The sequence below is a fragment of the Mesoplodon bidens genome, assembly GCF_964165515.1.
Source record: "Mesoplodon bidens genome assembly, chromosome: 10".
Taxonomy (NCBI): Eukaryota; Metazoa; Chordata; class Mammalia; order Artiodactyla; family Ziphiidae; genus Mesoplodon; species Mesoplodon bidens.
The window spans coordinates 36229828-36242586 of NC_138172.1; the positions used below are offsets into that span (position 1 = coordinate 36229828).

General features: G+C 38.3%; 1 protein-coding gene across 1 annotated transcript in view; it reads left to right on the forward strand.

Annotated features, from left to right (window-relative positions):
• The window catches only part of SFMBT1 (Scm like with four mbt domains 1), a 127169-nt gene that overhangs the window by 76400 nt on the left and 38010 nt on the right, over positions 1–12759 (forward strand). The window contains 1 exon segment of the mRNA XM_081246337.1: positions 4309–4403. Coding sequence (XP_081102463.1) covers positions 4309–4403 — 95 coding nt within the window.

The following is a 12759-nucleotide window of genomic DNA, read 5'->3' on the forward strand; positions in this document are numbered from 1 at the left end:
ATATAACAAATTTTATTACTTTTTATTCTATTTTTCATGTTTTAAAATGTAAAAAGATATGTGTGAGCATTTACATATATATTCATCTCTCTCTCACCTTATACAAAAACTAGAGCTACAGTAAAAACTGCTCTGTGTTTTGCTATTTCACTTAGTGTATACTGAAGATTATTCCACATCAGTATGTGGAAATCATTCTCATTCTTTTTTACAGATGTATAGTACTGGATGTATATACCGTATTTTATTCACCCTGTTCCTTATTGGTGGACATTTGGGTTGTTTCCAGTCTTGGTATTACATATAGTACTGCAATGAATAGCTTTGTACATATGTCTTTTTGTATTTTTGCCAGCATATCTTTGGGATAGATTCCTAGAAGTGGGATTGCTGGATCAAAAGGTAAATACATATGTAAATTTGCTAGATATTGCCAAGTTCTTTCACTGAGGTTGTATCGTTATGCTTTACCTGCTTAATTACCTGCCTCACCATGGAGTGTGTTGTCAGACTTTGGAATTTTTTCCATCTGATATCTCAATGTAGTTTCCATTTGCATTTTTTAAAAATGAATAAATTTACACATGTTTCCATATGTTTAAGGACTATTTGCATTTTTAAAAAATAAATTCTCGGGACTTCCCTGGTGGCGCAGTGGTTAAGAATCCACCTGCCAATGCAGGGGACACGGGTTCAAGCCCTGGTCCGGGAAGATCCCACATGCCATGGAGCAACTAAGCCCATGTGCCACAACTACTGCATCTGAGCTCTAGAGCCCACGCCACAACTACTGAGCCCGCGTGCCGCAACTACTGAAGCCTGCACACCTAGAGCCCGTGCTCTGCAACAAGAGAAGCCACCACAATGAGAAGCCCATGCACCGCAATGAAGAGTAGCCCGTGCTCACCGAAACTAGAGAAAGCCCATGCACAGCAACGAAGACCCAACACAGCCAAAAATAAATAAATAAAATAAATTTATTAAAAATAAAATAAATTCTCTTTTCATGTGTTTTGCTGACTTTTCTATCAGATCATTAGTTTCTTCTCAGTTTTTAGGTAATTTTTGATGAATGAGAGATTTTAGTCCTTTCATTCACTGCTTTTATTGTTGTTATGTTTATTTTTTATTTTTAAATCAGCATGCTGTTTGAGGGACTAGGGTTCTTGCCAAGGACCATGAATATGAATGTCCAGCCTTGTGTTTTAGTGATGGAAGTTGACTTTCTACTGGCTCATACTTCCAGGATGTTCCCAAGAAAGTCTTTGTTGGTTTGTTGTATTTCTAGGGAAAATATTCAAATACATAGAAAGGAATGGAAAACAATATAGGAAACACCCACATACCTACAATGCAGAATTTAAAAATTAATAATAAATTAACATTGTCCAATATTCGTTTTCATTTTTTAAATTGCGGTAAAGTATCCATAACATAAAATTGACCACTTCAGCCATTTCTAAGTGTACTGTTCAGTGGCATTACATTACATACATTCACATTATTGTGCAACTATTACCACCGTCCATCTCCAAAACTTTTTCATCTTCCCATACTGAAACTCTGTACCCATTAAACACTAACTCCCCATTCCCCTCTCCCCCCAGTCCTTGGAAACTACCATTCTTCTTTCTGTCTCTATGAATTTGACTACTCTTAACTACCTCAAGTAAGTGGAATCATAGAATATTTGACCTTTTGTGGCTGGCTTATTTCATTTAGTGTAATGTTCTCATGGTTCATCCACATTGTAGCCTGTAACCTGTGTCAGAATTTCCTTCCTTTTTTTTCAGAGATGTGGTGCTTTTTTATATATACATATACATATATACATATATATATATATATATATATATATATAAATTTATTTATTTATTTATTTTTGGCTGCATTGGGTCTTCATTGCTGCATGAGGGCTTTCTTTAGTTGTGGCGAGCAGGGGCTACTCTTCGCTGCAGTGCACGTGCTTCTCATTGCGGTGGCTTCTCTTGTTGTGGAGCACGGGCTCTAGGCGTGCAGGCTTCAGTAGTTGTGGCACGTGGGCTCAGTAGTAGTGGCTCATGGGCTCTAGAGCTCAAGCTCAGTAGTTGTGGGGCACGGGCTTAGTTGTTCCGCGGCATGTGGGATCTTCCCAGACCAGGGCTCGAACCCGTGTCCCCTGCATTGGCAGGCATTCCCTGCCACCAGGGAAACCCCTCCTTCCTTTTTATGACTAAATAATATTACATTGCATACATATAGTACATTTTGTTTATCCATTCATCTGTTGATGGACACTTGAGTCAGTTACTTCCGCCTTTTGGCTGTTGTGAATATTGCTGCTATAAACATTCATGTATAGATATCTGTTTGAGTCCCTGCTATCAGTTTTTTGGGTATATACCCAGAAGTGGAATTGCTGGATCATATGGTAATTATATTTTTAATTTTTTGAGAAACCACCAAAAATTTTTCCACAGTGGCTGTACCATTTTATATTCCAAGACCAACAGTGCACAAAGATTCCAATTTCTCACAGCCTTGCCTACACTTATTTTCTGCTTTTTTGATAATAGCCATCCTAATGAGTGTGAGGTGGTATCTCACTGTGGTTTTGATTTGCATTTCCCTAATGATGTTGAACATGTTTTCATGTGTTTTTTCATTTTTTAAAAGAAATAAAACATAATACAGTTTAAGGCTCTTTTGTACTTTCCTTCTAATCTTCTTTGCTTCCCTCCATCCCCAAAGGTAGCACTGTTAATGTTGATGTATATTCTTCCCATCCTTTTTTTGTACTGTTATTGATTTGTATTTATAAACATTATATTGCAGTTTTGTTTTGAAGCCTAAATTGTATCTTGTGCGTTTCATTCTGCACCTGCTGTTTTTACTTGATGTGATTTTTTTTGAGATTTATACATGTCAATATAGTTCATTTATTTCAGCTGCTATATGTAGTAGTACTCCGTTGTAGGATTGCCATAATTTATCTATTCTTCTACTGATTGCTTCTGTCTGTTGCTGTTAGAAACAGTGCTGTGGTGAGCATCCTTGTATTTGCCTCCTTGTGTTTGTGTGAAGCACAGGCTCCCCAAGGGTATACTCATTCAGCAGCTGTTTATCACAGACTTGCTAGTGACAGGCATTGTTTTGGGCAGTGGGGATAGTCAGTGTACAAAACCCTGCTCTTAGGGAGCTTATGTGAATTGGGATTATTGGATTCCAATGGAGTGTTTGAATCTTTGCTCACTCAACAAAAATGTATTGAGTCTCTGCTGTGACAGAGATGTAGGAGTGACCAAAACAAAGTTCCTATCTTCACAGAGTTTTATTGTCTAATGGGGAAGATAAAAAGCCATGGTATGTTTGTAGGTAGGAATGAATGCCGTGAAGATGATGAAAGCAGAGGCTGGAGGTTTCTACTTTAGATGCACACTGATGGAAGGCCTTTCTGGTGGAAGGCTTTTCTGGAGAGGTGTTGAGTAGAGGCTTGAATGACGTAAAGCTGTCAATGACAGGGGAATGAGTCTAAGTGGAGAAAATAACAAACGCAGAGACTTTGAGGAAAGAACATGGTCAGAGAGGAGTGGCAAGAAACTCAGTGTCCCTCGAGTGAGTGAGCAAACAAGAGGCTGGTTGGGGATGCAGGGGCAGGGTCGGGAACTAGGGGTCAGATCACATAGGGCCTTTGCAGTCTCCCAAATTTTAGATTTTATTGTGTGATTAAAAGGTGAAAGATATGGTGGTTAGACCTTGCACTTAGAGAGATAGCAGTAGAAATGGTGGAAGGTGATTAGATTTGGGATATTTCTAAAGGTAGTACTCAGAATTTTCTGATGGATTGGATGTGAGATGTGAAGGAAAGGGAAGAAAGTAAGGATAACTCCACAGTTTTTGGATTGAGTCAAACTATCAACCATTGGTAACTTGTACTCAGTTGGAGAGTACTAAGGAAGAACAGATTGAAAATTTAAGTTTGAAATGCCTATTAAGGATCTCAGATATTTGGCATTAGATACTAAATTACAGTCCAAAGGGATTATAGTAGTTACACTCTCACCAGCTTTATGTGATCGATTTAGGTGAATCCCAGATAGATCCCAGCAGGAGACAGCATGTCACACTCTATGGTGTTGAGATTCATTGACAATCAGTGCACTAAGGGAACCTGCTATTTAAAAAGAATACTTAGTTATTTGGTGTGAAAACTCAGTTAACTTGTGAAGTAAATTGTAAGTTAGGTTTACTAAGTTTATGTTTTTATACCTTAAGTTTTTTAAAAATTGAGTCTTACCTGTTTTTGTGTTGTTTTGTTTTTAATTCCAGATGCTGGATCTGGAGTGGAAGAAGTGGAATTAAGCTGGGAAGACTATCTGGAAGAGACAGGGTCCACAGCAGTTCCCTACGGGTCTTTTAAACATGTGAGCAGTGACTATATTGCTTGACTTACTATATTTCTTTTCTTTGACTCACTGCACCATCGTTAGAGAGTTTAGAGTTATTTTAAGGTAGAATACTTGAGAGAACTTGAGTGCTTTTTCTTTTTCCCTCCTGTTGCCACTTTTATTAAGAAAACTTGGCATATTCTAAAACCCTTTTGGTTTTGTGTATTTTTTGCCACTCGATGCCAACGTGTCTTTTTTTGACCAGTCATGAATATTCCTTTATTTTTGTCAAAAAAAACCCCCAAAACCTCTTCAGTTGAAGAAAATGATTTATAGTCTGGTACAGGCAGACTGGAGCTCTTGCAGGTTTAGTTCCAGACCACCACAGTAAGGCAAGTATTGCAATAAAGTGCAAGTCACACAAATTTTTGGTTTCCCAGTACATATAAAGTATGTTTAAACTGTACTATAGTCTGTTAAGTGTGCAATAGCATTATGTCTAAAAAAAAGTACATACCTTAATTTAAAAATACATTATTGCTTAAAAGTGCTAGTCATCATCTGAGCCTTTAACGAGTAGTCTTTGTGCTGGTGGAGGGTGTTACCTTGATGTTGATGCTGCTGACTGGTCAGGGTGGTGGTGGCTGAAGGGTTGGGGTGGCCGTGGCAGTTTCTTGAAAGAAGACAACAGTGAAGTTTGCCCCATGGATTGACTCTTCCTTTTACGAATGATTCCTCTGTAGGTGCAATACTATTTGATAGCATTTTACCCATAGTAAATGTTCTTTCAAAATTGGAGTCAATTCTCAAGCCCTGCCACTGCTTTATCAACTAAGTTTGTGTAATATTCTAAATCCTTTGTTGTCATTTCAACAGTCTTCACAGCATCTTCACCAGGAGTAGATTCCATCTCAAGAAAGCTCATCCATGAGAAGAAACTCCTGGGACTTCCCTGGTGGTCCAGTGGTTAGGACTCCACAGTGCCAATGCAGGGGGAATGGGTTCGATCCCTGGTCGGGGAACTAAGATCCCACATGCTACACGACGTGGCCAAAAGATTTAAAAAAAAAAAAAAAGAGGAAGAAGAAGAAGAAACTCCTCATTTGTTCAGGTTTTATCACGAGATTGCACCAATTCAGTCACATTTTCAGGCATCACTTCTAGTTTTCTTGCTGTTCCACCCCATTGGCAGTTACTTTCTCCACTGAAGTCCTGAACCCCTCAAAGTCATCCATGAAGGTTGGAATCAGCTTCTTCCAAACACCTGTTAATGTTCATTTTGACCTCTTCCCATGGATCAAAAATGTAATTAAAGGCATCTAGAATGGTGAATCCCTTCTAGGAGACTTTCAATTGTTAGATTCATCAGAGGAATCACTATAGCAGCTACGGCTTCATGAAATGTATTTTTTAAGTAGTCAGACTTGAAAGTTGAAATGACTTCTTGATCCATAAGGTGCAGAATGGATGTTGTGTTTGCAGGCATGAAAACGTTATTAATCTTGTACATTTCCATCAAAACTCTTGGGTAACCAGATGCACTGTCAGTGAGCAGTACTATTTTGAAAGGAATCTTTTTCTGAGCAGTAGGTCTCAACAGTGGGCTTAAAATATGCAGTAAACCATGTTGTAAACAGATGTGCGGTCATCCAGGCTTTGTTTTCCCATTTATAGAGCACAGGCAGGTTAGATTTAGTATAATTCTTAAAGGCCCTAGGATTTTTTCATGGTAAATGAGCACTTGCTTCAGCTCACCAGCTGCATTAGCCCCTAACAAGAGAGTCAGCTTGTCCTTTGAAGCTTTGAAGCCAGGCTTTGACTTCTCTGGCTATGGAAGTCCTAGATGGCATTTTCTTCCATCTTCTTCCAAGATAAGGCTGTTTCATCTACACTGAAAATCTGTTGTTTAGTGTAGCTACCGCCATCCATTATCTTAGCTAGATCTTCTGGATAACTTGCTGCAGCTTCTACATCAGCACTCGCTGCTCCACCTTGCACTTTTATGTTATAGAAATGTCCTTTTCCCTTCAACCTCATGAACCAGCCTCTGCTAGCTTCACACTTTTCTTCTGCAGCGTCCTCTCTGAGCCTTAATAAAATTGAAGAGAGTTAGGGCTTTGCTCTGGTTTAGGACTTGGCCTAACCATAAACCTGAATCAGTATATGGTGAAGGGCTGCCAAATATAGTAAAAATCAAGCATGGGTATAGGAAGATGTTGAGAAGGGATGGCTATGACTAGCAGATCATGGGCAAAACTGGTAGAACTCAGAACTCTAGAGCAATGGTAATGTATGTCCAAGCCACTGGCAAGAGTTTTACATGACCAAGTTTGGCATGAAGGAAGGAGGGAAGACAGGGCTGAAGAAGGAATTAGAGATAAACCACATTTGCAAAGAGGAAGAGTGTAAGATAGTGAAAAAGCCTTCCTCATGGTGCACGTCTGGTGGAGAGAAGAGCCCCCACTATGGGAAAGGCACTAAGCTTTACCTGGGTCTTTTAGAACAAAAGCATCAAACTGATTGGGGAAGGGATGTAGGTAGGAGAGGGGTAGGAATACATGCTGGAGCATCAGAAGTCCCCTACAGTTGGGGGAAGGTTAGGCTCACTGAGAAGTTTCCACCCCCAAGACCAAGGGACACACAATCTCACAAGACTGAGGCTGAATCTCAGAGAATGCTTGTCCCCCACTATCAAGATAGAAAACTGTGGGTAGTAGAGGTCTGTTTGTGGGGGAGAGGCAAGAGTGTGGAGAGAGACAGTCACAAAGAGAAGTGTAGTTACAAAAGAGTTGTAGTCACAAAGAGAAGATCTAAATGTGAGGGTGGAGCAGCTAATGTTGAGGGAAAAAACCGTATAGCAAATGAGCCTACAGCATAAATACCAGACAGTGCTAGTGGAATCTGAAGCCTGTGGTACACTGTGAATAACTTAGCAACAATAAAACCCAAACCCAGCTCTACTCCTAACTAGATTGACTTAACCTTCTCTCTTGAACTTAAGTCCTAAGAAGAAACATGCTCATTTCCGGGAGTAAATACTATGTGTCTCAGTCTTGACTGTTCTACCCAGGATGTCTAGCTTTCAACCAAAAATCATGAGAGACACACAAGAAGGAAGAGAAAAACAGAAAACTGTCAAGAGTCAAAGCATTCAATAGAACCAGACTTGTATGACCCAGATGTTTAAACTGTCAGAGAATTTTAAATAACTATGATTAATATGTTAGAGGCTCTAGCAGAATAGGTGGACAACATGCATGAACAGAAGAGGAATTTCAGCAGAGATAGAAACTATTAGAAAGAGTCTAATAGAAATGAAAAACATGATGACAGATGAGTGCCTTTGACAGGCTCATCAGTTGACTTGACACAGATGAGGAAGAAATCAGTATACTTGAAGTTAAGTCAGTAGAAATCGCCCAGACTGAAATATAAACAGAAAAAGTGGGGAAAAACCAGACTAGAACACCCAACTGTGGACAATATTTTTTTGAAAAAGTGTAATTTGTGCATAATTGGAATCTCAGAAGGAGAAAAGAGCAGAGGTGAGGAAGAGATGTTTTAAGGGATAATGGCAGACAATTTTCCAAAGGAAAACAAAGATACTACACCACAGATCAAAGAAGCTCAAGCAATGCAAAACAGGATAATTAATATCAATAAAATGCATCCAGACACATCATATTCAGACTGCTGAAATCCAAAGGGAAAGAGAAAATCTTGAAGGCAGCCAGAGGAAAAAAAGACACATTACATATAGAGGAACAAATATAAGAATTATAGTGAAATTTTTTTGGGAAACTATCCAAACCAGAACACAGTGGAGTAAGATCTTTAAAGTGTTGAAAGAAATGAACCTATCAACCCAGAATTCTGTCCTCAGCAGAAATTTTTTCCAGAAGTGGAGGAGAAATATAGACCTTTTCAGGAAAACAAAAATTAAGAGGTTTCATTATCTACAAAAAAGTATTAGGGGGCTTCCCTGGTGGCGCAGTGTTTGAGAGTCCGCCTGCTGATGCAGGGGACATGGGTTCATGCCCCGTTCCAGGAAGATCCCACATGCCGCAGAGCGGCTGGGCCCGTGAGCCATGGCCGCTGAGCCTGCGCGTCCGGAACCTGTGCTCCGCAACGGGAGAGGCCACAACAGTGAGAGGCCTGCATACCGGAAAAAAAAAAATCAAAAATAAATAAATAAATAAGTATTAGGAAGTTCTTAAGGCAGAAGGAATTTGAAATAAGACGGAAACTTAGATCCACACAAAGAAAGAAAGAACAACAGAAATGGCATAGATGTAGCTAGATATAAAGTTCATTGTTTTCCTTATTTTTAGTGTCTCTGAAAGATACCAGTTTGAAACAAACAAAAAAATTGGTAGCAGTATATTGTGTGTTTATAGCATATGTAACTATAGTAGCACAAAGGATGAGAGGGAGGATTTGGGAGTATATGGTTGTAAGATCTTTGTGCAGCACATGAAGTAGTATGGTATTATTTGTAAGTAGACTGCAATTAATTAAAAGATGCATATTGAAAACCCTTCAATGTTAAAGGTTTTTTAAAAATTAACTTCTGGGGCTTCCCTGGTGGCGCAGTGGTTGGGAGTCCGCCTGCTGATGCAGTGGACACGGGTTCGTGCCCCGGTCTGGGAGGATCCCACATGCCGTGGAGCGGCTGAGCCCGTGAGCCATGGCTGCTGAGCCTGCGCGCCCGGAGCCTGTGCTCCGCAACGGGAGAGGCCACAACAGTGAGAGGCCCGTGTACTGCAAAAAAAAAAAAAAAAAAAAAAAATTAACTTCTTCCTCAGTGTTGTACAACCACTAACATTCTCCATTTCCAGAACTTTTTCATCATCTCCGGCAGAAACCCTGTATTCAGGGTTTCTCCCCTGGGTGGCTCCTCCCACTCTCCTCCCCCAGCCCCTAGTAACCTCTATTATACTTTCTGTCTCTGTGAATTTGCCTATTGCACATAAGTGAAATCATACAATATTTGTACTTTTATGTTGGCTTATTTCACTTAGCACATCATTATACTTTTAAAAACTTTTTTAGTGGTTGCCCTTGTTTTTGCAATATACATTTACAACTAACCCAAGTTCTCTTTCAAGTAACACTGTACCATTTCATGGATAGTGCCAGTAGCTAATATCAGAGTATTCCCAATTTCTCCCTCCCAGGCCTTATAACATTGTTATCATTCGTTTCACTTACACATAAGCTATAATCACCAAATAATTTGTTGCTGTTATTAGTTTGAACAGTTATATGTTAGATATATTAAGAATAAGAAAAATTAGATTTATCTTCATTGATTCTTTTATATGTTTATTATATATTTATTCATTTATTCTATTGCTCTTCCTTTATGTAGATCTAGTTTCTGACATATATCATTTTCCTTCTTAGGAATGAGTGAATGAATGAATGAAGTTTCCCAGCCACTCCATGTGGCTTGCGGGATCTTAGTTCCCTGACCAGGGATTGAACCTGGGCCCTCGACAGTGAAAGCATGGAGTCCTAACCACTGGACTGCCAGGGAATTCCCTGAAGAATTTATTTTAATATTTCTTGCAAGAAATAATACTGGCGACAAAGTTCCTCAAATTTTGTTTGAGAAAAGTCTTTTATTTTGCTGAGTGCAGAATTCTAAGTTGGTGTCTTTTTTCTTTAATTTAAATATTTCACTCCACTATTTTCTTACTTGAGTGTTTTCTGAAGAGGAGTCTGATGTAATTTTTATCCTTGCTTCTCTATAGGTAAGGTATTTTTTTCTCCTCTGTCTTTCAAGAGTTTTTTCTTTGTCTTTGTTTTTCTGCAGTTTGAGTATCTTATGCCTAGGTATAGATTTTTTGTGTGTTATTTATACTGTTTGGTATTCTCTGGACTTCTTGGATCTGTGGTTTGGTATCATTAATTTTGGGAAATTCTCAGTCATTATTGCTTCAAATATTTCTTCTATTCTTTCTCTTTTCCTTCCAATATCTATAGTACACGTATGTCACACTTTTTATAATTGTCCCACAGTTCTTTGGTATTCTTCTAACTTTCTCATTCTTTTTTCTCTTTGCTTTTCAGTTTTGAAAGTTTTATTGACATTTTTTCTAGCTCACAGATTCTTTCCCTGGCTGACCCCAGTCTTGTGGTTGAGCCCATCAAGGAATTCTTCATTTTTGTTAGAGTGGTTTTGGTGTCTGCCATTTCATTTTGATTTTTCCTCAGAGTTTCTCTCTTCTTGCATCATCCATCTGTCCACTCTTTTCATTTAGAGCCCTTATCATATTAATCAGTTGTTTTAAATTCCTGGTATGTTACATCTCTGCCATATTTGAGCCTGGTTCTAATGTCTGCTCTGTTTCTTCAGACTGTGTTTTTTGTCTTTTAGTAGCTCTGTAGGTTTTTGTTGAAAGCTGGACATAATATACTGAGTAAAAGGAAGAGAAATAAATAGGTCTTTAGTGTTTTATGTTTACCTGGATAGAAGTTAGGTTGATTTTACCATTTCTTGTAGCTATAGGTATCAGAGGCTAAAATTTACTTTGGTGTCATTTATTTTGTCTCCTCTGTTTTACAGGAGCCCTCTTGATGTGGTGGTGTGAGGAGAGCAAAAGCATTCTCTAGCCCTGTGATTTGGTCTCAGTGTTTTAGTGAACCTGAGTTGTGCATATCCTTTCCCCTATTTTGGAGGCTAGAGGGGGCTGGAGTTGGGTATTTCCCTTACCTTAGATCAGGAAAACTCTGGTAAAAGTTCTGGTAAAACTCTAGTTGGTTAGGACCTAGTAAAATAATTTTTCTTGAAGGTTAGTCTTGTTAAGAAGAGCAGGATGCTTTGTATGTATTTCACAATGCTACTTTATTCTTCCCTCTGCCAGAAGTACTAGGAGATTTTTCTCTGATCTTTATTGTGAAAACCTGGTAGGACTCCTCGGGGGGTAAACTCAGAGAAGTCCGTGGGCCGCCCTGAGACTGGGCCCCCATGGAGTTTTTACCTCTCAATCTTGTCCATGCTGAGCCTCTAGCAATACATTAATTACATACAGTTTGAGGTTTCCTACCCTGGTTCTAGTCCTGCAGAGGTTTCTGCTCTGTCTAGTATGTTGTAATTCTCTGTATCTGTCTGTCTGTCTCCAATTTTGAGCACAGCAGTTTTGCCCTATGACCTCAATTCTCTGCTGGATCTAAGAAGAGTTGTTGATTTTTAGTTTGTTGAAGTTTTTTTTCTTCTTAGGACAGGAGTTCCAACATCCAAAAATCCTTACATGTCAAATTGAAAACCAGAAGTCCTGTATTGTTTTTCTGTTCTCTATTTTATTTATCACTACTCTAACCTTTATTATTTCCTTCCTTATGCTAGCTTTGGGTTTAATTTGCTCTTCTTTTTCTAGTTTCTTAAGAAGTAAAGTTAGGGTGTTGATTTGAGATCTTCCTTTTTTAGTGTAGTCATATACAGCTACAAATTTCCCGCTTAATGCTGCTTTTGCTGCCTCTCATAAAGTTTGATGTATTTTTGTTATAATCTGTCTCAAAGTATTTTCTAATTTCCCTTGTAATTTCTTCCTTGATCTATTGGCTATTTAAGAGTGTGTTTCATATCCAAGTATTTGTTAATTTTCTAGTTTTCCTTCTGTTATTGAGTTCCAGTTTTATTTCATTGTGATTAGAAAAGATACTTTGTTTGATTTTTGGTTTTTGGCCTAAAATTATGGTCTATCCTGGAGAATGTTCCATGTACATTTGAGAGGAATGTGTATTCTCTTGTTGTTGAGTGGAGTGTTCTCTATATGTCTGTTAGGTCTAGTTGGTTTATAATCTTGTTCAAGTCTTCTGTTTCCTTTCTGTCTGATCATTCTATCCCATATTGATTGTAGGGTACCAGTTTGTTTAGAGATCAGCACAACCTTGATACCAAATCTAATAATATTTCAGGAAAGGAAAATTACAGAGACACCTCACTCATGACGACTAATGCATAAATAGCATACAAAATAATACCAAACTAAATGTAGCTATATTTAAAAAGGATAGTACATTAATAACAAGTCGATTTTTCCAGGAATACAAGATGGCTTAAGTGGCTTAACATTTGAAAATCAATGAGCATAATTCACCATAGTAGTAGAATAAAGGAGAAAAATCACATTATCATCTCAATATATAAAGAAAATTATTGATAAAATTCCACATCCACTTACGATAAAACTCTTAGCAAACTACAGATGGGAATTTCCTTAATTTGATGAAGTGTATCTATAAAAAAATCTACAGCAAACTTTATTAATGGTAATATGATACATCTTTTTAATATGGAACAAGACAAAAATCATGCTGGTTAACATGATTTCTGTTTGATATTGTATTGGAGGATCTAGCCAATATAATAAGGTAAGAAAAACAA